At 40.4% G+C, this 1,504-nt stretch overlaps 1 protein-coding gene across 1 annotated transcript in view; it reads right to left on the reverse strand.

Moving 5' to 3' along the window:
* Positions 1 to 1,504, reverse strand: part of LOC106011741 — a gene marked incomplete in the record, with an annotated part of 12,233 nt that overhangs the window by 5,219 nt on the left and 5,510 nt on the right. Inside the window, 1 exon segment of the mRNA XM_013082393.2 lies at positions 275 to 368. Within this exon segment, the coding sequence (XP_012937847.1) occupies positions 275 to 368 (94 nt within the window).

Genomic DNA, 1,504 nt, shown 5'->3' on the forward strand with positions numbered 1-1,504 from the left:
ATTTAAACCACATTAGAACAGTGCCTGATAGTAAAAATGACTTTTCCAATCTCCCTAGTAAAATTTCGTGGTCGATGGTATCGAACTAAAGAATTTTCTAGAATACGACTAACAGGTGTAAAGATATTCATCTGTTCAGACAAATTGACATAAATCACAGTGCAAAAATTTGAGTGTCTAAATAGTCTATAGACGGGGAGGAATTTGGCAAAAAGTTGAGCCACAATATTTTGACCGCACTTTTGAGTTTGACATTGTGACAATAAATCAATTTACCATGAGACCCGTGTTTGCGTGGGATGGTCTCCATTCTAGATCGTTGCTTGGTGTCTTGTCCCGTGACTGAGTCCTCTTGACCCTCGGCGGCTGGAACAAGAGATGAGGTCATGTTATAACGTTTTGAGGCCTGCCCTGTTACGGAAACTGATGATTGAACGAAGCATTCAAATTTTGCCTTTTAAATCTCTTTGGGGAAGACCCGTACCAATATGTCGCAGGCGCTAGAGCTTGGCAGGTACACAGTACTATTAATACATTTTATGGATGGAAAGTATATGAGAAGCAACGTGATTAAATCAGGCACTCGTCAAAATAGTGAAAATGGAGAAACCGCCATTTTTCCACTGGTTTATTTATTTTTATTGGATTTTTCTTTTTTGGATGCCTAAAGAACATTTCTGTGAGGATTGTGCTGAAAAACGTTGATTTAAGGCATAAGAAATGTAAATTTTAAGTTTCCATGGGCTCTCAAGCTTAGGAAATCACTCAACTTTGGCGGCCATTTTCTCACTAATTTTACCTCTAAAACCAGGCCACCCCAATTCCTTCAATCACCAATACCTTGCCTTGTATCCAAGATAAATAGATATTGATTTCATTTATAGCAAGGTAAATGGACAAGCTTTAAGATGATACCAATAACTCCATATGCCCCAAAATTGACGAGAGCCTGAATCCACTGCGTCGTGACACATATTTTTACCACAGACGGTAGCCACACCTTAACCCTCTGAGCTCTTGTCTCCTTAGTCACAAGGCCAATGTATCTGTATAATGAAACTGATGGTCATAAAGATTATAAAGGTTATTATTATGCTGCCGCTGCAGCTGCTTCTGCTGTTGGTGTTGCTGCTTTTACGTGGTAGCTGCTACTGCTGATAATGCTGATGAGGTTAATGTGTCTGCTTATTTTTATGATGGCTAAAACTAGAAGTAATCAGTTGGCAAGTTTTTTTGCCTTAGATTTATGCAACGTGGGAGCCTCTTTAAGGTTTGGAATTGGGAGGGGGGGGGGAGGAGACACACCGGATTCGACTATGTTTCAGAAATCATAATCGATTGAATAGTGCTCTATTAAAGCAGCACTACCTCATAGAACAAGTTCGGAATGGTAAAAGTAAAAGGGCAGCCGATATACAGATGTACAGCCCCTGGGGTTGGTCGAGTGAGTAAACACACACACACACACACACACACACACACACACACACACACACACACACAC

Source organism: Aplysia californica, unplaced genomic scaffold (assembly GCF_000002075.1).
Source record: "Aplysia californica isolate F4 #8 unplaced genomic scaffold, AplCal3.0 scaffold00172, whole genome shotgun sequence".
NCBI lineage: Eukaryota > Metazoa > Mollusca > Gastropoda > Aplysiida > Aplysiidae > Aplysia > Aplysia californica.